General features: G+C 44.1%; 1 protein-coding gene across 3 annotated transcripts; it reads right to left on the bottom strand.

Moving 5' to 3' along the window:
- Positions 1-1,882: 1,882 nt before the first annotated feature.
- Positions 1,883-26,619, bottom strand: LOC133359177 (tumor necrosis factor receptor superfamily member 6-like). Of its 3 annotated transcripts, none has more exons than XM_061577590.1 (10): positions 26,263-26,619; positions 25,068-25,139; positions 23,658-23,733; positions 22,572-22,706; positions 16,914-17,024; positions 15,378-15,479; positions 11,431-11,487; positions 7,313-7,380; positions 5,594-5,912; positions 1,883-5,256 (listed from the first exon to the last, which is right to left on the bottom strand). In XM_061577590.1, the coding sequence occupies exons 1-10, from the start codon at positions 26,329-26,331 to the stop codon at positions 4,721-4,723; spliced, it is 1,545 nt and encodes a 514-aa protein (XP_061433574.1). In that variant the 5' UTR covers positions 26,332-26,619; the 3' UTR covers positions 1,883-4,720. The 3 variants fall into 3 exon arrangements, with proteins under 3 accessions (XP_061433574.1, XP_061433575.1, XP_061433576.1); XM_061577591.1 differs by having other exon boundaries at positions 7,313-7,365; XM_061577592.1 differs by having other exon boundaries at positions 5,114-5,912.
- Between the last annotated feature and the right edge of the window lie 1,340 nt (positions 26,620-27,959).

The raw sequence follows: 27,959 nt of genomic DNA, 5'->3' as shown, positions 1-27,959 counted from the left end.
TTTTTTTGCATAATAAACAAATTGCTGAGTTTGTTTTTTGCATGTATGTGTGTTGTTCCTCACCTGCAGTTGGGGGAGAGTGAGCATGTGTGGGGATTTATTAATTTTACACAAACACCCATACAGACTACACATACTCATGCAGACTGCACTCAAACACAAATATATACACACAATATTCACACCACAGGTGCCAGTCATCACCAAGTGCAATCTGCTCCAAATTCTCCTGTAGCACATCAGCCCATTTCTTCTCTAGCCTGTGCCATGCCAATTTATCCAACTCTTTCTAGCAAAATAGAAGTTATTTGAACATGCAATGGCTGGTCATGCTAAATGCCCGAGCCAGTACATATTTTCCTCCAGAGGAGCTCACTAATTGGAAAGTTATCCGAGAGTTCTTCATACAATCCAGTCTGGTTAAACACAGGGTTCATCATCGACAGTCCAACCTGAATGTTGATAGTTGGTGCAGGTATCGACGTAAACGGGCCCACATTTACAAAGCATGGGGAAGAGAGCACACACATATCTTACTCATAAGGGTGTTGTGAAAGGCAACACAAAGGCACCTGAGGCACCATGGCAAAACAGATGTGTAGATTAGCCTCGTGGATTTAGCTTGGGGAAAGAGAATGAATGCCATCGGATTATGGGACCGAATTCCAGACTCGGTGGCAATTTACCGTTAATATCTTTTCCCTACATTATTGCATGGGTCACACGTGGTGGGTTGTCCCCTTGGCCATCGGGTTCCATAAAATGCGTTGCACCCCGATTATTGTTGGGCTCTCCTGGTGTGGCTTTGCGCGCGACGCACTGCCAACCACCCTTCTACAAAAAGCAGACACATCGAGAGGATGTGTCACTTTTGGGGGGGTACGGTGTAAACGGGTTGAGAAGCTCATTGAGAGAGTTTTTGGTGGAGTGAGGGTGCTAATAGGTGAACTCAGTCAATGGAAAACACCTCATTGGGGAATGGCTGATTAACACTGTATTTGCACACTTTTCCAATCACACTTTTTCAATTATAATATATCCAGTTGCATTTAAAACCACGAAGTCAAAGTGATATGGATTGTTTTAATGTATTTCCCTTGCAGATGTATTCAAGTGTGCGTATTCAGTCTCAAACTATTCCCAATAGGTATCATTCTCTTCTTCATTAAAGGCAATATGCAACCCATTTTTGACGAATATCGACCACTTTTGTTTGAATATCCCGATGCACACGAGACAGTGGGTCGTGGAGGTGTGGATGCTCCGTCCCTTGAAGGTGCAAATAATCGGATCATAGAGGATTGTTGGCAAAGGCGGCTACATAAAACAGCTGTTAACGCAGTTCGTGAGTGCATACACCATGGGAGTGCAGACGACAGCATTTCTGACAGCAGCCAAGGCTTAGAAGGATAAACTAACTAACAATGCACAGGAAGGTGCGGGAAAAGATTTGTGATTGATGATTTCATTTGATCGATTTTATTTGTTGATACGAGTAAGAAACATTCAGGCGTAAGTTGCTTTACAAGAATGACCCGTGAAGGAACTTGGTGGAATAAGAAAATAAATACAGCAGATGAACATTGCACAGACGGAGTAGCAAATACATTCAAGGTAAACAACATTGAAGTCATGCACCATTCACGTAACACTGGCAGGAAATATGCCTAAAATGTGAAGTACCAAGGCACACGAAGTCCGTTAACCACTAGTGCAGGGATGAACGACATCAGAAATATAATCCCATATCAAGGTATTGCCAAAAATGTGTGGAAAACGGGAATCACTAGTCAGGGTGATAGCTACAGTGAGACACACTACAGTATAAACGAGTTGAAAGCAGTGGTTGTGCTAACATGAAAATATGACACAGACACGCAGATTCATGAGCCAGTGTTTATTTATGGCAACCATCAATCCATCAATTTGCGTATACAGAATATTGCAGTATTATAATGATTTATTTCTCAATATTACGTTTAGGTATTTTATATTAACTTACATTGTAAATTGCTTTAATAGTCGTGTATTGGTAAATACATTAGTGAATTAAAGATTGTGCATACTGCATATATTCGTGGTGCTTTACAATTATCGAGGACAGAGCTCTCTGGATTATTGTGCTGTGGATTACAATTGATTATAGGATATCTACCCCTGGAAGGTGGATACAGCAAAATAATTAGCTCTAAGCTTCTAACCGTGATGGAAAACACTTTTAACTCTCATAACGATGATCTACCTGAGGACACTTATTCCCAGCAACAACCGGTGTCAATCCACCCTCCATCACGTTTTTTCTGTTCATCCATTAACCACTCGGCTGACCCTTGCACCACAATTCATTCGTACAGCACAAAACTACGATGAAAACCGATAATTTGCATTCATTTGTAAGGCGCCTTCCACTAATTTGTGAAATCGCCTTGTAAGATTAAGGAAAGTCAAGTGAGGAGAGCTAAATAAATCAAACAGACTTAAGAAAATGAATTTTTAGACGTGACTTAAAAGTATCCGCATTGTAGGCGAAACGAATTTCGAACGGGAGGGAATTCCACAACCGAGGCGCAGACATTGCAAATGCCCGCTCACCCCAGGAACGCAGCCAGTATCGAGGGATACACAGAAGGGCAGAGTCTGCAGATATTAACGACCTTGAGGGGGTGTATGGATGAATTAGCTCGTGATTATATGGTGGTGCCAGCGCATGCAAGGCTTTAAAACTAGTAGAAGGCACTTAAATTCTACTCGTTTCAAGACCGGTAGCCTGTGTAAATGATAAGACAACTTGAGAAATGGGGTCACGTAATGGGGTTCGGGTGAGTACTCTAACTGCCGCATTCTGAACAACATCTAGTCTCCCAAGGACCTTATTTGAAACACCAACAAGCAAGGCATTGCAGTAATCGATTCGCGAGAGGACAAGTGCGTGGAACAACCTCAGAATCAACCGATATAATTATAATCTTTTGGTGATATATTTTTCACCATAAGACGATTTCTTGTGTTGAGATCGAAACGTCGTGATATTGCTATTTTATTATTTTTTCTATCTACGGTGCTTTACCGAAAGACCCAAAAATATGAATTCCTGCAGTTACGAAGACTTTAAGTCACGATATAATGATTTTGCGCAGTCGAGCAATGTTTCTTAGGTGAAAAAACGAGGTTTTCACAACCTTATTAACTTGAGCTTCGAAGGAAAGAGACGCATCAAATACCACCCCAAGATTATTAATCCCATGCTTCGCGCAGACGTTATGGCCAACAATAACTAGGCTAAAAAGACCCAGTTTACCTGCGATTTAAAGCAGACATGTATCAAACTAATTCTCGGGGGAATTTATTATGAGGCCTCTTACTTAAAACACAATAAACAATCTCTAGTCAAGGCAACATCACTCCAGCCATCAATGGTACCGACAGGGTCAACAAGTGGTCGCAGAGTGCTTGCTGTCACTGCTGCTCTCTAGTGGCCAAAGTCTGTATCACTTCATTTGACTGAAGTCAGGTCTCAAGAGACTGCTGTTTTTCAGCGAGGCTTGTGTTGCCTCCGAAACGTCGTGATTTATTTTATTTCTACCTACGTGACTTTCGCAAAAGAACCGAAGAGTATGGATTCCTGCAGTCACGAAAGCTTCAAATCAAGACTGCTGTTTATTGTTTTTTTCTGGGGTTGACTTCCCATTAAACGTTCTTCATATATAAAAGTATGAATCACAGCCTGGTAACACATATTGCTCAATTGCCAGATTCCAAGAACACAGGATGAGATGTTACTATCCTTTGTGCAAGCACTTCCAAGAGTTCATGAACAGTGAGCCTGGTGAAATTTGGGGAGCGCATCGTCAGTAGTGTACCTTTGGTTCCTAGGGTGTTTCGGCCTTTCACACTATACACCCTCCCCAAAGGCGGCCAGCGACAGGGTGATCAATCCTACGCTTGCGTCCCATTCCCAATTAGTCATAGGAGTTGCCTTGTTGTTGATAGCCAATCCCATGGGACTATACGATATTTTATATACATTACAAATTTTTTGATAGAGATTGGACGTGATGACAGTTATCCAACTACTCAGCAAAAATGTGGAAATACAGTACTATACATCTATTGTGATTTGTGACTGTCTTATCCATGGAGTTAGACCAATTTGTCATTCTTACCTTCAAATTGGAAGTTTATGTTATCCGTGATTTTGCTGATTATAAGAGCGTGGGTGGACCAGTAGATGGATACAAAACCTTTCTATTTGTAATATCCACATATATGTGGAAAAGGAATGGACTATGTCGTAGGCAATTTACAGCCCAAAGGAAAGTTCCATCGAATTAATGTGATGAAATTACAAGAGAACATTGTGCCATTCAGACGTTGCAAATAGTAACCCTTCCTATAAAGATAATTAACCTGGCTGGCAAAGCTCAACTTGTTCAGTGGAGTTACATTGGTATCTGTGATAAACAGTGAATTTGAAAAAAAAGTCACGTTTGGCTGTTAAAACTCCTGAACATGAAATTACTATGGAGAAGCATCCTTTTGGAAAGATATTTCCTTCCCAATAATTATATATAGAGATTATCAGTGCACATGGCAGTGAAAACAATATGGTGAATGGAAAGAGTTTCTTAAAACCTTCCTACGACTTTCCTAAGAGAATTTGGATGGCAATTTGATCCTGTTTATTATTTTACACGGATAAATTATTAAATCTATATCCATTTTAATCGTTGTTAACAGGCTCAATAGTGAGGAACCCATGCCACACCCACAGAGCAACATGCAGGGGTTCAGAGAAGTGAGCATAAAATGTGTGTAGATGCTCATTGTTGTCAGCATTGTAAAATAACAGAACCCGTTTCTCATAGTCCAAACCAACACCGATTCTGCGAGGATGTTCACCCACTTCCAGCTCCGTGCTATGCTGGTCGTGCCAGGCCTTGTATTTGTTCTTACGTTTCCATAAACACCAGGACCTGCTGTTAAATCCCATCAGGCATGCACTGTCTTGTTCTTTACGTAGAATACTCTGGTAAGAGACACCAACACGAAGGTTTTCCACGTCCCCCACATTCACCACCCAGAAGAAGCATCCTCCAGAGAAAGTCTCAGAGGACAGCACCTGTGACCAGCATTTGAACCGATCTGGGTGATCGGGTTTATCTGGAGGGCTCTCGAGCCATTCCACTGTCTTACCATCCTCTGAGATGTTAAGTTCTTTATGTGCAGTGTTTCGATTAAGAGTTGGAGAGCATTTAACTGCAAAGAAACCAGTGAAACATGAGAACAGACATTCACAACCAGAATTCAGTTTATCAATCCAAGATGTATAACTAGTTTTCAGTAAAACAAAATGAGACGGAAGCATGGATGATATTGTTAAATTATTGCAATTTAAACAATTACTTAATGTTTGTACTTCACAATACAATTGCCTCAGTTTTTAGATAAAAAACTATTAGTTTATACTTATTTTAGCTGTAATGCATACTTAAACGATAACTATCAGCAACATCTATGCCTTTAGTAGTGATATCCATGATTAACTAAGAAAAGTCCCACAGTGAGGCCCAGTTACTCATCAGATCCCACATACCGGCAAAGTCAAGCAGGGTCTGCAGCTGCATTTGCTTGTTCTGTCCTGCAAGGATCATCTCTAGGAGCCCCTGGCACTCTTTCTCACCCGCACGAATAAAGTAATTGAGTAAATAGCTTGCACGTGCTGAGATGTCAGTAATTTCATAAACGTTCCAGTACACGCTTATGTGAATGTTGTATTTTTTATCCATCTCGTACAAGAAATAGAAGGTATTTTCAGAGATGGATTTATACACTTCTGGCAACAACTCATGGAACTGGCGCCAAACTTCTCCATCATTGGACTTCATTCTCTTCTTGATGAGCATTCGTGGTTTCTGTCCACACGGGAAAGAAGCCACAATGGGAATTGTTTAATAGAATTTCTATGGTTGTAGATTTTACTCTTGCATTATTCCACACCATTCCTCCAGAATTGCTAAAATAGAGTGTTACATTTTTGGTGCATATTATTGAAACACTTACATGTCTGTAAAGGAATAAATGGCCCTGCCATTGTAATCTGGAATTTCCTGTAATGGTTTAGGACTACCAAGGCATTGAGCTTTATTTTTGCAGGATCCCACAATTGTTATAAAGGTGACAACTGACTTTCCAAAGGTATTATTTTACAGTTTCACTGCTTACTATACATCTTCCTTTGATAATTTTCAGTTCTCCAGTGCCAATACTGTATTAACGTATGTATCTACAGCAAGATGCATACTTATAGTGATTCTGATTAGAGCTAAGATATCCAGTTATTTCATGGAATATATTATATTTAGTACTCTGCCAGTTATTGGATTGATTACGTGAATTGGCTTACGCAAATAAAAGTTGGAAAACACACATCTCACCTCTGGTCCTATATTTTCTGTTGTATGGGAGGTGACGTAGGAGCTTGGTGAAGTACATTGCATCATCAGCCACGTCACAGAGTGGAGCTTGTATGGAAATTTACAGTAAGCATGGAACATTCGTCTAACGGTCCATTCACATGCCAACGTTGGCTCAACATTGAATGTATACTTGGTTTCTATCTTCGGGAGGCAGTAAGCGGGGCAGCTGCCATTTTTCAATGGCCAGAGCAATTGACCACAAAAAAGTAGTCAATTACAAATTACAGTTAATGGATCAATTTGATTCATAATTCCAGCTATAGCTGCGATTGAAATGTGTGACATAGGTTTTGGTCAATCGATTGTAAATAGATCATGGCGATTACTTTTATTGTATGAGTAAATGTATTTATTAAGACAGTGAAAAATATATTGCGATTGGCAATACATTGCTATTGTGCTATTGGATGAGGATTATCTGTATTTATAGCTTCAATTCCACAGTATCTCAAAGCAACTTAAAATACAGTGAAATACAAAACAGTGAAAATAGAGCAAAATGCAGAGTAAGAAAAATTTATGAAAATTATACAAAATATCCATGGCAGAAGAACATGACAGTGACCACCACAAGTACAATAGGGCAACATTCAGACAACAGAGTCCCAGGGAAGTCTTGAAAAACATGATGGGAAATACTTCGGCCAGCTTGGGCTAACCATTCTAACACCCTACCCAATCACCACAACAAACCACAACCCACACCACCACACCAAAAGTAGGGATAAGATAGTTTTGTGAGAGTCTATATTCACAATTAAACAGTGGGAGGCTCCACAAGAGTACATGAGTTCCTGTGATGGGAGCCAGGCCCCAGCATATGCTGCTTGACTTACCTTAAGGACATCCTTGGGCACTTTCAAATGAAGAAGGGGCACAGTCTCTGTCACTTTGCCAGAATAATCTGTTCCCGTACAAGAAGACAACATGACACATGTCCACTCTGTAGCATCTACTGAAAGCATTGCTAATGATCCTGGGAGCACAATGTATGCTTTATGCTGTTATGACTATGGTATTATGGGAGTGTCTAAAAGTGAACCTGCTCAGTTCGTAAGTAAACTACAACACGTGGAGTAAAAAATATTGCGTGATCATAGTGACAGTACAGGTGTAATTTTATAGGATGGTGTTATCAGTTATTAGATACAGTAATCCCTCGCCACTTCGCAGTTCAAGTTTCGCGGCCTCAGTGCATCGCGGATTTTTCAAAAATATTCATCGAAAAATAAAAAAAAATACCGCCATATCGGCAGCCGTATTGCGGAAAGCAGCGTTGTTTCATCGTGATGCGCGAGAGAAACGGTTTCCCAGGATGCCAGACAAAGAGAGAAACTTTCTCAGAGGCTTTGTACATACCCACGGGCACTCAGACAAGGCACGTGATTAGTTCCCGGTGCGATATCGACGAATGAGAGCACGAGTGGATGTACAGTATCCCGTGAGCTGATTGGCTGCGCATCATCGCATCTTCTCTAAGCTTCTTCCCTTGTTGTATCTCGCCACTCTCGTTCACGCTGTCAACTGTGTCTCGCGTATCTTAGTGTTGTGTTCGAAATTAACTCGTGAGTGTAGAACACCATAATACGTATTGTATGAGAGAGAGAGAGAGTGAATGTATAATATTAAGGTTTTATAATTAAATAGATTTAAGTAAAATATATGAGTCAGTGAATGTATAATATTAAGGTTTTATAATTAAATAGATTTAAGTAAAATATATATATAAAGTATAAATATACATATTTTAAACATTCTGGTACCCACACACACATTTACGGAAATTCCTAGGGGGGCCAATCCTACTTCGCGGATTTTCACCTATCGCGAGGAGTTCCGGTCCCCATTAACCGCGATAAACGAGGGATCACTGTATCTACTGAATCAATTGTACAGCAATTACTTTGTTTTTTACATTAATTCATCTGTTGTGCATGATGCAAGTTCTTATTATTAAAACATACTTTTTCTGATATCTTGACTAACATTTTTTCTTGTTTGATTTTGTGTTAAATGCACCATTATTACTAATATGAAAAATCTCCAAGGTAATGTGTGTCAACTGTTTCATGAAAATGGAATTCTGGTCTTAATTGTGTTGCAGATCTTTGGATCCATAATACAGATTTTTGTATTTGATCGCGTAAATATAAATGTGCCATCAAGCCTGCCACCACCCGACACAGCCAATTAGTAAGGCTTGTTAGGTAAACAAAACATGCCAATGTGTTACTCGTACAGCACACAGGTGTGTTGGAGAGTAAATCCACAACATTTACAATCCGAGTACGACGTTTCTTCAGTAGTGATAACTAGCATCATCAAGCGATAGCCAGATTTGTGAATAAATTATCCCGTTTCGTTCTTCAATAGAGGGATAGATGTGATGCAGTTACTTGTGAGCAACTCACGTGCAAAGTCCATGAGGGGGGGGGGGGGTAATAAATGGATTATGGTTGGATTATTCATATGGCAATTCACATTATGCATGCACATTGTTCTTGTACATCCTGATGTTTGTGGGCACGAAAATAATGGTAACTGTTATCTGCTCACAGGTTATCCCCATCGACTTATGATGACCTGTACAGTCATGCAGTTAAACAGTGTATTATTTGTGTAGAGGAGCATTGTGAGCAACCATAAGGGGGCAAACAGAGGGAGGTGCGAAGCGGGTTGTTAGCCAAAGAGGACGTCACGCGTGGTGTAAGAGGTACTTTCGGGAACAAAGGCGGTGAAGGCATGGTCGTTGTGGGGAGAACTGGAAGCTCCTCACCAGCCAGCTCGGCCAACTGCTGCAGTTCGTCGCGCGCCTCGTCTCCCTCATCTCGGAGGCGGGAGCCCAGCCGTGCATGCCCATCGCAGTGTTGGAGCGGAAACGGGCGCTTCACGCCACGTTTGAATTTGGCGCCAACTTTTCAACGGGTGCGACACAGCAACCGGGTGCCATTTTGCCGTCGAGTGTGACGCAGCTACCGGGCGCCATTTTACGTACGACGCAGCTACCGGGCACCATTTTAAGTGCGACGCAGCAACCGGGCGCCATTGACTCTACCGCAGCGACGCCGCCGAGTGCTGCTTGTGGAGCGCCCGCACCAGTCGTCAACTCCAGCTCCTTCAAACTTCGGCGCCTACCTCCTGTTCGCTCATTCAACGCAGCTGGGTGCGATTGGTGGACGTCTTTCCAGAGCCGGTTCTAAGCGGCTTACGCCTCGGTCGGATGGCCTATGGATGAGGCACTCAAGGTACTTCCGACGGCATTAGATGACGATTCCTTGACCGCCTTCAATTCAATTTTGGCTTCGGATAGGGCGACGCTCCCTCTGGCGTACGCCCAAATAGCCGCGATTTTTGAGCCGCCACAAGTATCTGTTGGTCGGGGTCGAATACCTCACACGCTGGTCCAAGATCAGTCAGCCTCGTCCATCACCGATGCCTTTTTGCACGGCTACGTTTTATATAAGGGTGCACCTGAGTAGCTTCTGACCGAACAGGGTAAGAATTTTTCTTCTCGACTGCTCAGGGAGGTCTATGACCTCCTTGGTACAGAGAAAATCAGTACCTCGCCCTACCACCCGCAAACCGATGGGATGGTGGAGCGTTTGAATCGTATCCTCACGTCTATGCTGTGCCACCAAGTGAACGCAACCCAGGCGGACTAGGACCTGTTTATTCCGGACATCCTCGCCGCGTATAGGTTGGCCCCTCATGCCTCAATGGGTTTTTCATCCTTCTATTTGATGTACGGGAGGGAGACCGAACCCCCGATGCACGTGCAAATGGGCCTGGGCTCGCCTAAAAAGGGATCTGCGGTGCCAGCTTCGATGAAGGTCAATCTCGACAGATTGCGTGAAGCACAGGAAGCTGCGATGGACAATTCGGTCAACCAACAAGCGGCTAACGAGCACTTGCAGAAACACCAGGGTTTCGGGCTTCTGTGGAGGAAGGGGGCAAAGCGTGGCTACATTGCCCCCGTATGCCCATTGGGACGTCCCCAAAATTACATCGCCCTTGGCAGGGTCCCGTTGAGGTCGTGGAGGTCCGCCGGCCACAGTGCGTGCGCATCCAATTCGGTCGCAGCAGGAGCCGCCGCTCGGGCCGGCGCGCCTGGCAGGAGCATTGTTGGGCTGCTGGGCTGCTGCAGCTCTCCCGGGGCCTGTGACCAGCTGGCGCGGTGCCTGCCCTGGCGATTCGTGCCACATGGGGAGGCGTGCGCTCTGTTGATGACCTGTGGGACCGCTGCCGTCGGCCTCAAGCCCTCATCGCCAAATTGTGTTCTGTTGGTGTGTTTTGTCTAGACTGCCCAATTGTCGGTTTTGGTGTGGTTTGTCTGGGCTGCTCAATTGTTGTTTGTTGGTGTGTGTTGTCTGGGCCGTCAGGATTCCGCCTTTGTATTGATGGCAGCGCGTGATGAGGGTTTAAAGGTTTTGAAATTGATTGATTGTTGTCATGCTGCTTGGGTGTTTGTAGTTGGTTGTGAATATGTTGGTTTGTGGTTCTGGGACTCCTCTACTTTATATTGTTTACAGCCGAGTCGGCTGAATTTTTTTCACAGGGGGGGGGGGTAATGTAGAGGAGTAAAATGGGGACGTGACGTCAGGTGTGCCGTTCAATGTGATGACGTCACGTCTCCTAGAGGGTACTTAAGGGGGACCCCGTGACGTAAGCGGGGTCACTGTGGGAACGGGTAGAGTAAGAAGGGTGAAGAGGGAACGAGGGGTAGAGAAAGGGATCGAATAGTGAGTCAGGGGAGAAGTCGGTGGTAGCCGATAGAGGTGCTCTCTCTCCGGTTGGTGGAGTCGGCAGAGTCCACGATCCGACACGAGAGAGAGAGAGACCGGAGCTAGCCGGCAGGGACCCGGACTCAGAGTAGGACCCCTAGCCCCTGGGAGTTGTGTACCCTGTGTATTATTGTAACAGCTTTAATAAACCCTGGCGAAAGCCCATAACTTACCTCCGTCTCCGAGTGCGTCCGTGGGAGCTTTTCTACACTGTGACCAGAGGTTGGCGCCTATGGGAGATGGGGGGTGATGATAAGAGATTAATAGTACAACTGGCGCTGGTCTGGCGGCAGCTTAAGTGGAAGCACATGAGGACTCCAGATAAGCAGGGGGATATAAGCGGGAGTGTGTTTGAGCGAGGGGAGTTGTTGCCGGGAACCAAGAATGAAGACATCTCGCCGCTGCCACTCCAGCCATCAATGGGACCTCAACCCTCACGCCGTCGTCAGGCGGGTGTTGGCTGAACCCCCTGCCCGGGACAGACGGATGAGCGGGTCTGAGGGAGTGTAGGTGAGGGCAGCGGTGGAGATGCGAAGTTGCTGTGTGCAGAGTCGCTGAGTGCAGAGCTGCTGTGTGCAGAGTCGCTGAGTGTGAAGTCACTGTGTGCGGAGTCGCTGGGTGCGAAGCTGCTGTGTGTGGAGTCGCTGAGAGCAGAGCTGCTGAGTGCAGGATAAGTGAGGTGCAGAATAGATAAGAGTGGGGAGAAGTTAAGTATAAGTGACCGTACAGATAGTTATAGGAGTGCCTATAACTGGTGCAAGAACAGGTGAATAAAGTGTAAGCAGGTGACTTTTTACAACGTGTCAGTGTGAGTAATTTTTGAAGACTCTACACATGTATAGTTGCGTGATGTTTTTGTGTCTTTTAAATATTTAGGTGGATGTCTAGTGACATTTTGTTGAAGTTAGTTATGTTTGTAGTGGTTTAACGCGCGCCAAGGGGGGTAATTGTAAACACGTGCGGGTTGGGAACAGTGGAGTCGTATCGGTACATGCTGGTGTTGCTGGGGGCAACGGGTGAGACGGAGACGGCCCGTTAGGCAATTATGGATGCATTGCAGTGATTGGCCGGTTGTTGTTGTCAGGGACAAGGTGGCGCCTGTAAGTCTGGGAATGGGAACAGGTGGCGGCGGGGGCCGGGGGCGCGGGGCGTTGGGGGGACGCCAGTTAATTAATTGGAAATTAATAGGGACGGGGATAAATACGGGAGCGTCAGAGTAAGACAGGGAGTTGTGCTGGGAGCTGGACGGAGACGGTCGGAGCAGAAGAAGAAGATACGAGAAGTATAGGGTAGCAGTGGAGTGGAAGAAGAAGTATAGGGTAGCAGTAGAGACGGAGACGAGGAAGATATGAGAGGTAGAATAGGGTAGCGGTGGAACGGGAACGAGAGAGACAGTCGGAGTGAGACGGAGAAGCCGAGAGAGAGCGACGGCTGGAGTGAGACGGAGGAGCCGAGAGAGAGAGACGGCTGGAGTGGGATGGAGAAGCAGAGAGGAGAGTCGGGAGAGACGGAGAGAGAGGGGGAGGAACGGGGCGAGCGAGGCCGGCGGAGGGCAGCGAGCGAGCGGAGAACGCGCCGGGGAGTGGCGGAAAAATGCGCTGAGTTGGATAAAATAAAGTGACGACAGAAAAGGAAGTTGTCCACGTAAAGTTCAGCACTACACGTTGAAGAGTCTTGTGAAGCACAAACAAGGAAAAAATTGAAACTAATCAACACAATACAATTATTATACAAACATAGTGGTGTCTATGTGGAGATGCATCCCATTCATAACACTATGTAACACAATTTTTGTTCCTGGGTAGTAAGTGTTATTTCGTAATTGCTTATGCCTAAAAAGTATAGAAAATGGGTATTATTCCCCACAATCTTTGCTTTTGTGACCCGGACAGTGATATTTAGAAATGTACCTATTTTCAATGAGAATACGGGCTAATTTGTGTCTTTTCGTTCACATAAAGTCAGAAAAAACCATATGAAACAAAATTACATGTATTTATACTAAAGTAAGACAACAATCACTACAAAAGATTTAGAAGTGAGTAGTTTTTCGAGATTTATGATTGTACTGTAAATATCTTTCACGAATCGGCCCCCAAATTTAGTCTCCCATCATGTTCTCATTATGCTGTCCTTGTTAGCGGCGTTCAAAGTCCAGTATGTCTTGGTGGAAGCGCTCGCCTTGCTCCTCCGAGTACGCTCCCATGTTCTCCTTGAATTTAACAAGATGAGCATCAAGGATATGGACTTTGAGGGACATCCTACAGCCCATTGTGCCGTAGCTCTTCACCAGTCTAAACCAGCTCCACATACGCAAGCAGCTGTCCTCAGGTGAAGACCAGGTCTGTCGGGGAGACAGTGTCTGAATGAGTCAGACAGACCTGGTCTTCACCTGAGGACGGCTGCTTGCGTTGTGGCCAAAACGTCGTGAGAATTATTGTTTAATTATGTTTTATTTTGATTATTTTATTATTTCCCTTCTACGTGACATTACTGAAAGAACCAAGAAGATGAATCCCTGCAGTCACGAAAGCTTTAAATCGAAATTCAGCTCCACATAGTTTTCGACCTTGTGATTGCCCAGCAAGCCACGAACCACTACGACAAAGCTGTTCCAAGCCGCTTTTGCTCCTGACTAGTGAGCTTATTGGGGAATTCATTGCACTCCAGGATCGTCTTTATTTGTGGTCCGACGAAGACACCGGTTTTGACCTTGAAGGTACTTGAAGGCTGCCAACTCCTTATCTACAGCTCTGACAAATTGTTTCATAAGGCCCAATTTGATGTGCAGTGGTGGCATCAGCACCTTCCGGGGGTTCACCAGTGGCTCCCACTTGATGTTGTTCTGAGACTTGCACACTTTCATCCAACAAGTCCCACTGCTTGAGCCTAGACGTCATAAGCTCGGTATTGGACTTGGTGAGACAAAGATCTCTGATCAAGTCGTTGAGGTCTTTTTGGTTGGGGTAGTATGGGTTTCTCTCCTCAGCTCCACCTCTGAAATTGTCATCTGGATCTACGTCTTCCTCGCTCTCTGACTTGCTGCTCTCTTCTAAAGTCGGCTGCTCTCTCTCCGGAGGAGTGGGTACAGGGAGCTCATGGCAGTGTGGAACCGAGGCGATGGATGAAGGAAGGTCCGGATGCGTGATAACAGGTGCATTCTTGCCAGTCCGACGTTTGGAAGGGTCCACCATGCCGAAGTAGCAGTTGCTTGAGTGGTCAGTGGATTTCACCCATGACTAATGTGTAAGAGATTCTCGCAACATTTTTCATATATGATATATTTTTTCTTTTACAATTGATATGACATAAAATTCCCAGCAACAATTGTCCATCTTATCTTCCAGAGTTTTTTGCAATGCTCGCAGGTGAAATGAGGTGCCCAGGGTTTGTCTTGATCCCCCACAAGCATGCCAAAATATGCCTTGTACGCCTCACACATCTTAGCAGATGCTTCCACAGAGTACCTTTTCGTTCTTATCTTGATAAGTTGGCCGCAGACATAGCAAAATGCGTCTGCTGGATGCTTGCAGCTTCTTGATGCCATCTCAGAAAAATGCAGATATGTATCTACTTAGGCAGCTGGAACTAAACTGAACTGGTGGTCTTCAGGCCCCTGTATTTATACTACTATTTATATTACTGGAAAGTTCTAGAATGTTCTAGAAGTTACTCCAAGTTTATTCAGCACTGAATCTATCAAGAATGTTCTGGAAAATGAGTAAATTTCAAAATATCACTGTCCTGGTCACAAAACCAAAGTTTGTGGAGAATAATAGCCATTTTTTGTACTTTTGAGGCATAAGCAATTAGGAAATAACACTTACTACCAAGGAACAAAAAAAATTGTTAGACAGTGTAATTGTTGACTAGAATCTTAAGTTAATATTTTGCATGATTCAAATGCTGCTCAATAACATTGTAATAAGCAGGATTATTGCAGTCTTATCTTGGACATTGCCCATTTCCCTTCAAGTTTTTGTGATGTGCAATGGGAAGTCTTCCAATTAATCTACAGCCCTGATTTGTTGTCTCATGAATCACAGCTGGGCCACTCGTGGAAGCATTGGTCTCATTATTAAACAATGCAAATGACGTAAAATGCTGTAATGTTTCTTACCAAAGGGGTATAAGCATTTCTTCTTCCGATAAATCAATAAGGCCACCACCGCCACCAGAAGCGTGAAGGTCCCAATTCCAGTAGGAATTGCAATGTTTTTTTCTGCAGGCAGCAAATGGCAGAGGATAAACATTCAGCATGTATATTTATTGACATATACAATTAAATGCCAATACTATTGCATATCACCCTCTGAAATAATGTTACATCGACACCAGTGCCTATGCTTTTATATCAGTGCATCAAACAATTTTAATTCGGGAGCAATGTTGCCTAGTAACATGCATTTAAGTGCGCAAACTTGGGGATGATTTATACTGGCAATGTCTCATCAGCATTGTGGCCAATTATACAAATGTTAGCAAGATGTTGTAGGCAAGAGCTAGCCACAAACATCGTGACGACTGGTTAGTGCCACACTAAATTTGCTTTGCTGTAGGGATCTGCTTAATGAAGTAAACATGCACGATGAAGCCTGATGGATCAAAGTATAGATATCATTTTAACATACTGTGGTGGGCAACAGGGGACAATGTAGCAAGATTCGTTGTCCTATGAATCTATGCAACCCCTCTTCAGCAACCCCCACTAACCAGTGTGGTACAGTTTTGTAAAATAACACCCACAATCCACATGTATAAATGTATGTTGAACTTTTTTCGCACTGTATGTAGCCAACCGTGCTAATCGGAGGTGTGGGCGAAGGACAACAAACAACACAAAACCAGTTCTAAATAAATTAGTTTTGTATCTAGATTTTAACGTGCATAGATCGAAAGGAAGAGCGTTCCAGACAGATGCAGAAGCACATCTGAGAGCACACGATACAGTGACCGTCTTTGTTGATGGTTAGCCAAAAAAGCCACTGTGATGATGACTGGAGTTTGTGTGATGATTTATGCTCATGGGAGATCAGTAAGGTATTGTGGATAATTTGTGGCAAGCACTTTATGTGTAATGAGTGCGACCTTATAATGTATTCGTTTGGCAACTGGAAGCATATGCAGCTTGGCAAGCACTGCACGAACAAGGTCGGATCTTGCAGTACCCGTCACGACGTGCCAAATAATTTTGTACACGCTGCAGCTTGGTAATGTTTTTGCGAGACGTCCCGTAGAGTTGTGAGTTGCAATATTCGAGCCTTGTCGACACTAAGCTACACACCACCGTGTTAGCTATGTCATGACTCAAAAGTGGTCGAATGTGTCAGAGCCCTGATATCAAAATTACAGGACCTCATCCAGCAGTGGATTGACAAAAACATGTGTACTGTACGTAACAATTATGTTTTTTTTATTACACAAGCCACAAAAAATTACATATTTTTTTTACAATTGTGCAAAAATGTACCACACAGAAGAACCTGATTTTAACTCCAGTGGGATCTTCGAAACAGCCCTACTGACAATATATCAATGACGTCCAAAATGTGTAAATTCATTACCGATTGCAAGTTGGTGTATTTCCTGATGCCAATCGTTCTTAATTGCATATGTTGGTAACAGAGGCTATAGAAATAAACAGGACATTTCTCACCTGTGTTTGATGTAACTCCACAAGGCTGTAAAGGATGAGGCCGACTGTATCCATCCTTACACTGACACACAGTGTCACAAGTGACAGTACAGTACCGTTGAACATCTTCATCTACACATCAGAGAACAAAAGGAAACTTTAATTTCAGTACTGTACTGTTTGTTTAATGTACGAAATGTTGGTCTTGGCATTGTCCCAAGTAGCTATAATTTTAGCATAGTGTATATTACAATTTTGTAAGGAGGAGCCGCCAAATGGGTACTTAAGGGGGATCCCGTGACGAAGGCAGGGTCGTTGTGGGGAGCCGGGGCAAGGATCGGCTGGAAGAGGTCTCTCCCTCCTGGTCGCCGGGCGGTGTTGTATGAACCCCCACTCCAGCCAGGCGAGTGAGAGAGCCCCAAGGGATAGCCGAGGGTAGGAGAATATAGTGTTCAGGGGTCCAGGGAAAGGATCAAGAATAGAGAGCACCTACCTCTGGTGTGAGTTTAGAGTGTTGTGTGCAACAGTGTTAATAAACGGCAACAACCCTTATAGTAAATTCTATCTCCATGTGGTCTTACTGCACAACAAAGAAGAGGAAGCGTTTGTCGCGCTTCGGGAGTCCCTGGCTGATGCGCCCCCCCTGGGTTACCCCGACTTCTCGCTGCCCTTCGTGTTAGACACAGATGCCAGTGACACAGGCATAGGGGCTCTGCTCTCCCAGGTGGTCGACGGTGCCAAGAGGGTTGTTGCATATGGCAGTCGCATGTTGTCCTCCGCTGAGCAACGCTATTGCGTGACCCGTAGGGAGCTGCTGGCCATTGTGTACTTTATACAACTGTACAGGCCCCATTTGTATGGCAGGCGGTTCACTGTTCAGATGGATCATGCCGCCTTGCAATACTCCCTGCACATATGTAGTGGGATCCACGGAGACTGGAGACGTTGTCTTTAGAGGTAACATAATTTATTTGTAGTTACAAAAAACAAACAGAACTCCCCTTAACTCTCACTATCTAGGGAGGTACAGCCTCCGGGCTAGCGTGCCCTCACACGGAGTAAAGCTAGCTCCCAGCCCTCCGGCTATTTGTGCCCTAGGGGAGGCTAACTGACCCGACCTAGCCAAGGTATGGGTCCTGACCACTGGTCCGCGCTCGGCCTGGGCCCTTACAAGGACGTCGGGTCCCGGGGTCCCAGGGTCCTAGCTAGGCTGGTCTTCTGTTCTTCGTCTTCCGAGCACTGCCCCGAGCTGTCCCAGAGGTGCCCCTTTTATACACCTCTCGGGGGCTCACCGCCCCCGGTACTGCCCCCTTTCTGGAACCTTCAAGGGGGTTCTGGAAGAACCCCCCAACCCCTTACCTGGGGTCTGGGGGGGGGAGAACCCGGCCCCTCAATGGTCCGGCTCTCTCTGTCCTTCCCCAGCTCAGGGTGGTACCCCCTATGGGCCTGTGCCCGCAATTGCAGGTTAGTATATACCAACAGTATAAGATGTGCATTTCTGACGCTACACATAGACCAACCCTCAGGTCAGCTGTTCGGCTGGCTTGAGGTGCTGCAGGAGTATGCATTCGACGTCATTCACAGGAAGGGGGCACAGCATGGAAATGCGGACGCTTTGTCTAGATTGCCACAGGAGAGCAGGTGTGCATGCATGACTGGCTCGTGTCATTGCAAGGCCCCAATTGACCCCGGGCCCCAATTTGTGGCAACAGCTGATGCAGCTCCTCTTCCGGGTGCGTCGCTGCCTGCGGATTTTGGCCTAAGTCTACCTCAGGATGAATGGTCTCGCTTACAGATGGAGGATACCTCTCGAGAAATTGATGCACCTTGATACCCACAAGACCTTGTTGACCATCAAGCGGGATTATTACTGGCATGGAAAGCGACGTGGCGCTAATTATTGTGCATGGTGGAAGCCTCCAGTTGTGCGTGATCGGCCCCCGCTGCAGTCTATTCAGGTTTCTCGTGTAAATGAACTTGAAGCCCTCGACATTTTAGGCCCATTTCCAACTTCCCAACGGGGCCACAAGTATCTTTTGGTTCGAGTCAAATACCTCACACATTGGCCCATGGCGTGGCCCTTGCAAGATCAGTCGGCCTCGTCAATCACCAATGCCTTTTTGCATGGGCATGTTTTAGATAAGGGTGCCCCTGAGCAGCGTCTAACCGACCAGGGTCGGAATTTTTCTTCCCGAACTGCTAAAGGAGGTCTGTGACCTACTTGGCATGAATAAAATCCGTACCTCGCCCTACACCCTCAAAAAGATGGGATGTTGGAGTGGTTAAATCACACCCTCACATCCATGCTGTGCCACGAAGTGAACGTGTCTCAGTCGGACTGGGACCTGTTTTTTCCGGGCATCCTGGCCGCGTACAGGTTGGCCCCTCACTCCTCAATGGGTTTTTCACCCTTTTATCTGATGTACGAGAGAGAGCCAGAACCCCCAAGGCATGTGCAAATGGGCCTGAGCTCGTCTAAGATGGGATCCGTCATGCCCGCTTCGATGAGGGTCATGCTTGACAGGCTGCGTGAAGCACGGGAAGCTGCCGTGGATAATTCGGCCAACCGACAAAAACACCAGGGATCCGGGCTTCCATGGAGGAAGGGGGACAAAGCATGGCTACATTGCCCCCAGGTGCCCATTGGGACGTCTCCGAAATTACATTGCCCTTGGCAGGGTCCCATTGAGGTCGTGGTGGTTCGCCGGCCACAGTGCGTGCGCATCCAGTTCGGTCGCCGTCACTGGATCGTGCATCCATCTAGGTTGAAAAGATGTTTTGCCTTGTCCCGTAGATTCATCCCCATCTCCGGAACGGCCGGTGTCTGACGCGTCCAACGAACCGGGTCATCGCGGCCGGAACGGGGTGCAGCATAATTTCTGTTTGTCCACCCACAGAACCACTCCGAGTAGTTCCCGTGGAGTTTCCTGCTTCCCCGTCGGGAATGAACCCGACATCAGCGGACACACCGCCCGCTCATGGATGCTGCCCGTGGGAGCGGACCGGCGGGACATACACGGTCCAGAGTAGCTCTTTTCCGTTGAGCACCTTCTTCTGAGCCCGTTGTTGTCAAACGCCAGCCATCGCCGACGTTGTGGTCGGCACCTTGGACTGAGAGATGAAGGCCTTTCTTGCACTTGCCGTTCTGCCTTAACACCCGTGTTGTCCCCCCCGCAGACGGCTGCCTTCACACCTCCATTGATATTGTTGTTGTTGATATTGTTATGTTGTTGTTACAATTGTTCTTGTTGATGGTTTTCTGGCTGTTTGCCATAGGCCCCAATGCGGGTTGGTTCCAGTATAGTTAGCAGCCGGGACGGCTGAATTTTTTCATGGGGGGGGGGGGGGTGATGGAGAGGAGTAGTGTGAGCAACCATGAAGGGGAGAACAGAGGGAGGTGCGAGCGATTTGACAGCCGAGGATGACATCATGTCACGGGTGCTATCACGGGTGCTATAAGGGGATACCTTCGGGAACAAAGGCGGGTCTGAGCTAGGGGGAGGAGCCGCCAAAGGAGTACTTAAGGGGGACCCCGTGACGAAGGCAGGGTCGTTGTGGGGAGTCAGGGAAAGGATCGGCTGGAAGAAGTCTCTCCCTCCTCATCACCGGGCGGTGTTGGCTGAACCCCTGTCCCGAGCAGACGAGTGGGAGAGCCAAGGGAACAGTCAAGAACATGGCTCCGAGTATTTAGTAAAGATCGGCTGAGAGGGTTTCTCTCTCCTTGTCGCAGGGCGGTGTTGGATGAACCCCCGCTCCGGCCAGACGAGAGAGTCCAAAGGGATAGCCGAGGGTAGGACAATTTAGTGTTCGGGGGTCCAGAGCAAGGATCAAGAATAGAGAACACTTACCTCTGGTGTGAGTTTAGAGTGTTGTGTGCTACAGTGTTAATACATGGCAGCAGCCCTTATAGTAAATCCCGTCTCCGCGTGGTCTTACTGCACAACATGTGTATAAGAAAATAAGAATTTAAAAACATTTGTATCTGGGTGATATGGCCTGTAATCTGCCAGCATTTCATTGTTTTAATGGAGAATAGTGGCTTAGTTGATGCTGCTATGGATCCTATTGACTGTGTAATTGTGGACATTTTAGGTGAGTTGTGAATAACCAGAACATATTAATCTAAACTCTAAAATAGGAAGTGCTAGAGCTTACAGTGACGTCATCTATGTATGATTTCTCTGTCAAGGTTCCTTTGCGTGTGTTCATCCCCTTTTAATGGTTGAATTATACTGGTAGGAACGAAGTGAACCAGCCTACAATAGATTATATCGTCCGTCCGTCCGATGTCCGATTACGTGTAGCAACATCGCCCCCTACTGAAAACACTTGGCATGACCCTACAAAAACCTTTAGACTCAGTGAGGCTTTCCTGGCTAAACAAGTGTAACATTCCCTTATAATTCCCTCAGATAGCTTTTAATTAAACATTTAAATTAATGAGGCTTTCCTGGCTAAACAAGTGTAACATTCCCTTATAATTCCCTGAGATAGCTTTTAATTAAAACTTTGAAATTAAAAAATAATATCGTCCGTCCGATGTCCGATTACGTGTAGCAACATCGCCCCCTACTGAAAACACTTGGCATGACCCTACAAAAACCTTTAGACTCAGTGAGGCTTTCCTGGCTAAACAAGTGTAACATTCCCTTATAATTCCCTGAGATAGCTTTTAATTAAAACTTTGAAATAAAAAATAACTCACAGCGGCCTAAAGCCTACAGCTAGGCCTAAAGCCTAGAACTAGGCCTCAAACTCTCCCTTCGTATCGTCCGATTAGGTGTAGCAACATCGCCCCCTACTGCAAACACTTGGCAGGACCCTACAAAAACCTTTAGACTCAGTGACGCTTTCCTGGCTAAACAAGTGTAATAATACATTATGTTTATATTCTTTGGTTATTCGTTCCTACCAGCCCACCCCGCAGGGACCTGTTAGCTTTTCGTATTATTTAAGAATTTTCCTGTTCTCAGACCATCCTACATTACCAACGTATGATACATTTCCACTTTGTGCATGTGCCTTTTCAATTGATGCAACTTCTGGAGCCAATTGGTGTAAAACTCGACAGGCCACCTTGTCGTCATGCTGGCCCGCCGTGCAACTGGGGAGTGCCAGCTGCAATTGCCTGTGCGATCATCAGTCCTCTTCATTCAAGCAGCTCAATATCTTGACAGCCATTATTTTTTAACTATTTAAGATGGAGAACATTTCTCTTTAATTTCATGATATGTAGCAACAAGGTGGATACCACCCTGCTCAAGTTGAGGTAAAAGATCAGCTCCAGGATTAGAGCCCACAGCCTCTTGTGGAGTAAAGCGAGTCCCACTTGGAGTGCTGACTCCATGAAATAACCTGAGATTGTTTTTGCTCAGCCCACCTTTCTCATGAATCGACCCTTGTCATCTATGGTCCATCCAAAGATGGAATCTTGGGTGCAGCCTATCAGGCAACATGGTTTCAACCAACCTCGGATTTCATAGACCTTTATATTCGTATTACAATGTTTTTCCACCACAACCCACTTTCTCACGAATTGCAAGGTGATTCAACACACTTTCTCATCGATTTAGTTATGTTGTATTTAACATAGAGTGATTTATTAACCTTTGATGCATGCATCTCCACACTCGGATGACATCTATATACACAGAAAACCTACTGATGTGGAACTCTTACAGAGAATATTGCAAGTGCTGCACTTTTTGCATTGAGGATCACGGTTTGCAACGTCCATGTAGCTCTTCCCTGGCATGCAAGATTTGCAGAAAGATTGGCCGTCATCGGAAATGCAGTCATCAAGCCACTTATTTCCTGTAAAATGGACAAGTTCAAATAATTATGGGGTCAGAAAATAACGTTTGATTAAATATTACATCTCAATACCTCTTCTTGGTTCTTTCGGTAAAGTCACGTAAAAGGGAAATAATAAAATAATAAAAATAAAACAATAAAATACAATTCTCACGACGTTTCGGCCACAACGCAAGCAGCCGTCCTCAGGTGAAGAACAGGTCTGCCGGAAAGACAGCGTCATTCAGACGCTGTCTTTCAGACGTATTTCCAATAGACCTGTTCTTCACCTGAGGACGGCTGCTTGCGTTGTGGCCGAAACGTCGTGAGAATTATTTTATTATTTCCCTTCTACGTGACTTTACCGAAAGAACCAAGAAGATAAATCCCTGTAGTCACGAAAGCTTTAAATCGAAACCTCAATACCTTTTATTTCAAACACGTTCTTCAATCTGTATGCATTTCTAATTGATGACATTGTTTATACAAAGCATAATATTAATTACAAAACATGTATTTATAATGCCTTTTAATGTTATGCTATGGTCTTCTGTAATAAATGATGCCACAGAGTATTTAATTTGAGCAAAGAATAAAGGCATGTCAGATATTTGTATCTTTTTACTAGGTAAGGCCCACTGAGATATTTTTCAGAAGCGACCTGACCACAAATTACGGAAATGTATAGCAGCCAAAAACTCTCTATGGGCATTAGCACACAGCTGAGTACTGAACAGCTGATTCAATATAACCTCGCCCATTGGTGATGGTGATCAACTTTGGCCTTCCCAGCTATATTTACGCTCTGTTGCAAGCATTGCCGTAATTTAACGTGTGGTATTCTTTGCAAATACAATCATCAATCGCTTAAATTGTCTACATGAAAAACACACACTCTACAAACTAACATTTGACCACATAGGGCAGTGGATGCATTGTTAATCACAATGTGTTACTGCTTTGCTTCGTTACCTGCAGGACAGAGGTGGCAGCAAAACCCTTTCACTGATCTGTATTGTCCTTTATCTTCACATTCATTATGCTTAACCTTAACATGAAATTAAAGTAGAACAAGAGTCAGGGCACAGCTACGTGTGTATTCAACAATGACTCATCAATAATATAGGTAACGATTCACTCTAATCCAAACCCCATGCGATTCTATGTATTATCGTGATTCAATATCAATTCAATATATTTTTGTCTTGCCTGTTAAGCCTCGTTTCTACTGTCTAAATATACTGTCTGCTTCGCACAGTGTATCGTTTGTACTGTCTTGTATTGTACTGCCTTGCTTGTACTGTCTTGTCTGTACGGTATGCCGACATTTTCCAGTCTCATTTCGTTATATTACCCTGAAGGAAAATGAGTAAAATAATGTATTACTTAAACAATACAATTATTCGACTTGAAAAATAAATTTTAAACGTAAGAATTGAAAAAAGACTAATTATGAATTCTCTTGACCATCAAACCCATAATTATTTGGGCTCTGTCCAGTTAACATTGATATCGAGAATACGAGCATTGTTTACATTTAGGAATGACATAATTCCCCTCTCCTGATGCCGATGGGAGATGGGTGAGGTTTGGGACTCTGACACGTGCAGATGCGACTACTGTGCTGGATAGCCAGTCCAGATCGCCCTATATCAGTGTTCTTCATTGCAAGGCCCGCCGGCCACTAGCACCCCTGGTGGCCTTTAGTGCGCCCCCTGTCGTGCGGCCCCCGACATTACACAATTGTGAAAACACCTCCCACCATTGTTCTGTCAAACCCAATGGTTTCAAATATGTGACGGCCCTCACACTGATGATGTCTTATCGGCGAAAGTGGCCCCCCTCTGAAAATTAGTCAAGAACACTGAACAAGAAACTGGCTGAGCGAGGTTCCAGTTAGCTAAGAGAAAGTGGCAGGCCCATTCTCACAGTATTCTAAACTTGAGAAATGAAGCTAACCCAAACCTTTACTCAGAAATTGGCAAATCTATTAGATACAAAAAGGACAAAAGATTGATTAAGGGTTGCTGGGGACAAACTGTTTACTGATCTCAACTATGCTGATGATGCAGTTCCTTTTTACAGAGTACCCAGCATCATGGCCCATGTCACTGACAATTGTTGACCAGGCAAATATTACAATGGGCCTTCATACTTCCTGGATAAAAGCTTAACTTCAGATGATGAACTGTGGCTCTGCATAAAAAGGTTAATGCTGTATATATGATCATGTTGATATTGATGTTCACGTTAATTTATTGATGTTGCTAACAATTATATATCATTGTATCATGCATTATGCAACGTGTTAATATTTTATACAGATCTAATTAAGTGTAACACAAAATTATTTCTTTTTAAGGTAAGTAAATACAGTAATACCTCTGTTAACGACTCCTCTTGGAACGCAGATCTTTTATAACCAAGTCGGCTGGAGAGGGATGCTTCACCGCCCTATTTTGTAAAAGATGAATAAATATACAGTAGAACCTCGGAGATCGAACGCACCAGAACTCGAACAAATCGGTGTTCAAACAATATTTTCGAGCATCTTTTGCCCCGGAAACCCAACGAAATTCGGAGGTCGAACGGGCAATCGCGACTTGAAAAAACCTGTACGGCTGAGACGCGTATGGCCAGCGTGCATGACGCTTGCCCAGACAAAGGTTTTACCGTATGAGAGGCAGAAACAAACCTCTTTAGATATCTTTTTAGTCAGAAAGAGCTCAAGTGACTCACAGTGGCAGAAAAGAGGCACAAAAGAGAAAGAACCCCAGAAGGGCAGTTCCCCGACGTTATTATGGAAGGGGACTCCCCTTCCAAACAATAACATCACCACCACCTCCTCACTACCTTCCACTCAAGCCATCAACTATCTTTACTACAGGGAAAGTGAAGTTCAGTGTTCATTTATTTTATATATTTATTCATTTATTCCATTTACTTATTGTTTCTTGTTTTTATTATGATTTTATGCATGTAATTACTGTAAACTTCGTGTAAAATGCTTTATAATGAAAGATTTCTTGTGTCGAGAACCAATTAATGTCATTTACATTCATTCTTATGGGGAAAATTAATTCGGTGTTCGATGGTTGCAGAGCCCCAAAGGTTAGGATGACATCTTAAGATTATTCATATGTATAGTTGAAAGAAAGGTGTAATGCAATTATACACAAGTGACGATATAAATATTTAGTTATTAAATAGTTAAAACATCTGAAACATTAACGGCAAGAAACAGGCTAGCCGAAACTGAAGGAGCAGCCAACGAGAATAAAAGACCTCACATCGTGTATTATTTTTTAGATATTGAGAGCAGCCCAAAATAAGTGTCAACCTCCCATTGTCTGATCGCCACTGAGAAGCAACGGAGAAAAATCACGGGCAGTTGAGAGAGAAAACACCATTTTGGCAGCAGAAGGGATATAGCGACACTTGCCATCGGACTTTATGTCAATGGTGATCGGAGGCTTGGGAAGATGATGGGAGGTAATGTTTGATAACGAAATAGATTAGGAGCAGCTGAGTCGAAATCGTATGCTCGTAGTGGGTATATACTGTATTACACACTTACCATTGAGATGAACGTAAATAAGATGATTCCAGAGATCAGCCCCATTGCTGCCACTTGTTTTGGCTGCATCGTTCAAACTTGGTGTCAAAATGGTACTACTGGAGCACGAACCTAACGATGAATTAATTAATATCGCTGTTATGTAGCTTTACTTTAGAGATACTTCCCTGTCAAATAATGCAAATACGCCTTGTGGCACTTGAACATTTCTACAGAAGAAACCCCAGCTGGATCATCAGTGGCTATGAGTGTAAAACACTTAGCTATTAACACTGTTAATGTCTCTCAAAATACATGTAGATTAAGATGAATGTACCGTGCCAGTTTCTAGACTAACGACACCCAGCAATCTAGAAAACGGCGACCGCAACTCCTTTACAAGTTCCTCATTCCGTGCTTTTCATTGTCGCTTCAGAGGAGTGGTCCAACTGGAAAAACTGCCTGGGTGGTGGTCCAGATGTCTTGTGATCACCATTTCATTCTCCATTAAATCGTCATATTTGTGTCAGTAAGATGTATTTGAAGCAGAAATAAACATGCAAAGGAAGCACATCGGAAGGGGTCAATTAATTAGGGGGTCACAAGACATCTGAACCACCAGTAGAGTACTGTATTTGAAGAAAGTACAGTTTCTTTAACAATGTGAGCTGCATACCTTGCAGGTATTGTATGACTTCCCTTTAAAAAAATCAAACAGTATACATACATAACAAAAAACTCAACATGTGCATCAATAACACTGTGGTTTTACATGAAAATACAGTGTCAACAACATAGTTGACGTTTAGGGTAATGAGCCTTCTTCAGAGCGGCCAAATAAATAGAGGGGTGAAAGCTGGAGAATGACAAGTAATACAATTCTCTTTGAAACGTTTTTTTTAACTTGCCATTTGAATACTGTACAGGGGAACTCTTATCCACGGCGCTTTTACCCTCGACTCCGACTATTATCAAGGCCCCTTTTCCTCTCGTTTATCCGCAATTTATGAGTCGTTCTCATCTGCGGTTATCGGCAAACATCTTTTGTAGCAAAACATGCGCCGTGATCATAGCAAATACACTTATAAAGTACTGTATAGCATTATTATTCCTGTATTTAACGCAAAGGTAATTAACAATTAATTATATGCGACAGGGAATGGGTCACTATACATTGTCTTTGTGACAACAAAATGACCAACACTGTTATAGAATAAGAGGGGCAAATATTAAATAGACGCAGTTCATTCCATCACATATTTTGTCTATTTAAGTCAGAATTTGTCACCTGCTTTTATTGGATTTTTAAATCTAGTCTTACTTTTTTACAGAGTTTGTTATATCAGTCATAGAGATTTTATTTAACTATAGATCGTGTTACCTGCCTTATAGGTACTGGACATCTGTGAAAAAGAGCTTCATAGCTCATCGAATACCTCCAAAATAAATAAATATTCAGATTCTGTTATCCCAAGATTTATGTTTAAACCTGCCTTGTGATGGTTGCGGAGCCCCAAAGGTTAGGACGACATCTTAAGAGTATTCATATGTATTATTATATCCTTACGTTTTTCGGTAAAGTCACATAGATAGGTCCAAAGAAAACAACAACAAATAACAAAAAACCACGGCTTCTCGATCGCAACACAAGCGGTTGTCCTGGGGACTCGATCGCAACAAAAGCGGTCGTCCTGGGGACGACCGCTTGTGTTGCGCTC

This window comes from Lethenteron reissneri, chromosome 64, assembly GCF_015708825.2.
Source record: "Lethenteron reissneri isolate LAM-NWPU_2019-01 chromosome 64, ASM1570882v1, whole genome shotgun sequence".
NCBI classification, from domain to species: Eukaryota; Metazoa; Chordata; class Hyperoartia; order Petromyzontiformes; family Petromyzontidae; genus Lethenteron; species Lethenteron reissneri.
This window is presented reverse-complemented; position numbering and strand designations above follow the sequence as displayed.

Bases quoted from the DNA above. Each gene is read 5' to 3' on its own strand.
- LOC133359177 (XM_061577590.1), bottom strand. From the start codon at position 26,331: ATGCAGCCAAAACAAGTGGCAGCAATGGGGCTGATCTCTGGAATCATC. The intron at 22,707-23,657 runs GTAACGAAGCAA...TCCATTTTACAG, and splicing joins CTGCCACCTCTGTCCTGCAG to GAAATAAGTGGCTTGATGAC. The intron at 11,488-15,377 runs GTAAGAAACATT...CATCTCCCATAG, and splicing joins GAAATGCTTATACCCCTTTG to GCGCCAACCTCTGGTCACAG.